This window comes from Arachis ipaensis, chromosome B08 (assembly GCF_000816755.2).
Source record: "Arachis ipaensis cultivar K30076 chromosome B08, Araip1.1, whole genome shotgun sequence".
Classification (NCBI taxonomy): Eukaryota; Viridiplantae; Streptophyta; class Magnoliopsida; order Fabales; family Fabaceae; genus Arachis; species Arachis ipaensis.
Window position 1 is genome coordinate 14,303,277 of NC_029792.2, and position 960 is coordinate 14,304,236.

At 26.6% G+C, this 960-nt stretch overlaps 1 protein-coding gene across 2 annotated transcripts in view; it reads left to right on the forward strand.

Annotated features, from left to right (window-relative positions):
• Positions 1-954, forward strand: part of LOC107612379 (gibberellin 2-beta-dioxygenase 8) — a 4,057-nt gene extending 3,103 nt beyond the window's left edge. For both annotated transcript variants that reach the window (XM_016314117.2, XM_021108954.1), the window contains one exon: positions 680-954. In XM_016314117.2, the coding sequence (XP_016169603.1) occupies positions 680-916 (237 nt within the window). In that variant the 3' untranslated portion in view covers positions 917-954. The remainder of the gene's footprint in view (positions 1-679) is intronic.

Below are 960 nucleotides of genomic sequence, written 5' to 3' on the forward strand. Positions count from 1 at the left end.
ATTCTACAAAATACTGTACTTTTTTTTAAATATTTATACTTTTTATCAGTTTTTCCGTTAACAACTAGTTAAAAAAATTTAGAAATTTTATCTGGTTTATTAGTTCAAATTATATAGTGATTATTTTTAAAATAATTGTGATCATTGATAAAGAGGGTTATAATAATGTCCGTTGGGTATACTTTGTTGATTTCATTACCAATTATTAGTACCACTTCATTATTAGTATTTTTGTTTAAAAGTTGACCTAAATTGACTCAAAGACTTGAAATATATATGATTGTAATAGTACCCTTAAACAAGCAATAAAAATAACTACGCTAGCACATGACCTAATAATTAATAATGTTAAGTGTTTTTTTGTTTTTCTTAAAAAAAATCTCTAATATTTAAGCACAATGCTACTTTCTTGTTGCCCTATTACTTACTTTTAAATTTGGAAATGATTAGAATAGTGTATTATTATTCTTTAATTCATAGTTTAAATTCCAAGAATTTTTTGCTCATATGACATATGGAGTAAGAATTTCTTTGGCATAGAACATGTAAAAATATCTTTCTCTTTCTCTTGCCCCGAAATATTTTTTTTGAATTAAGCACGATACATTTACATATACACCTTAGCTTTAATAATTCTGTAAGAATATAATAATTTAATAGTTTGTTTCCATTCTTACAGGCATTGAGCAATGGTATATACAAAAGTATAAAACACAGAGTGGTAGTTTCCCAAAAGGAAGAGAGGTACTCAGTAGCATTCTTCTATTGCCCTTTGTTGGAGACATTGATACAAAGTCATAGCCATACCAAGCCAGCTATGTACAAAAATTTCACTTTTAGAGAATATAGAGAGCAAAATGAGAAAGCTGTCAAACAAACTGGTGATAAAATCGGGCTCTCTAAATTTCTTTTATAGATAAATATACCCTTAATATATAACAATTAGACTTGTAGTAATCT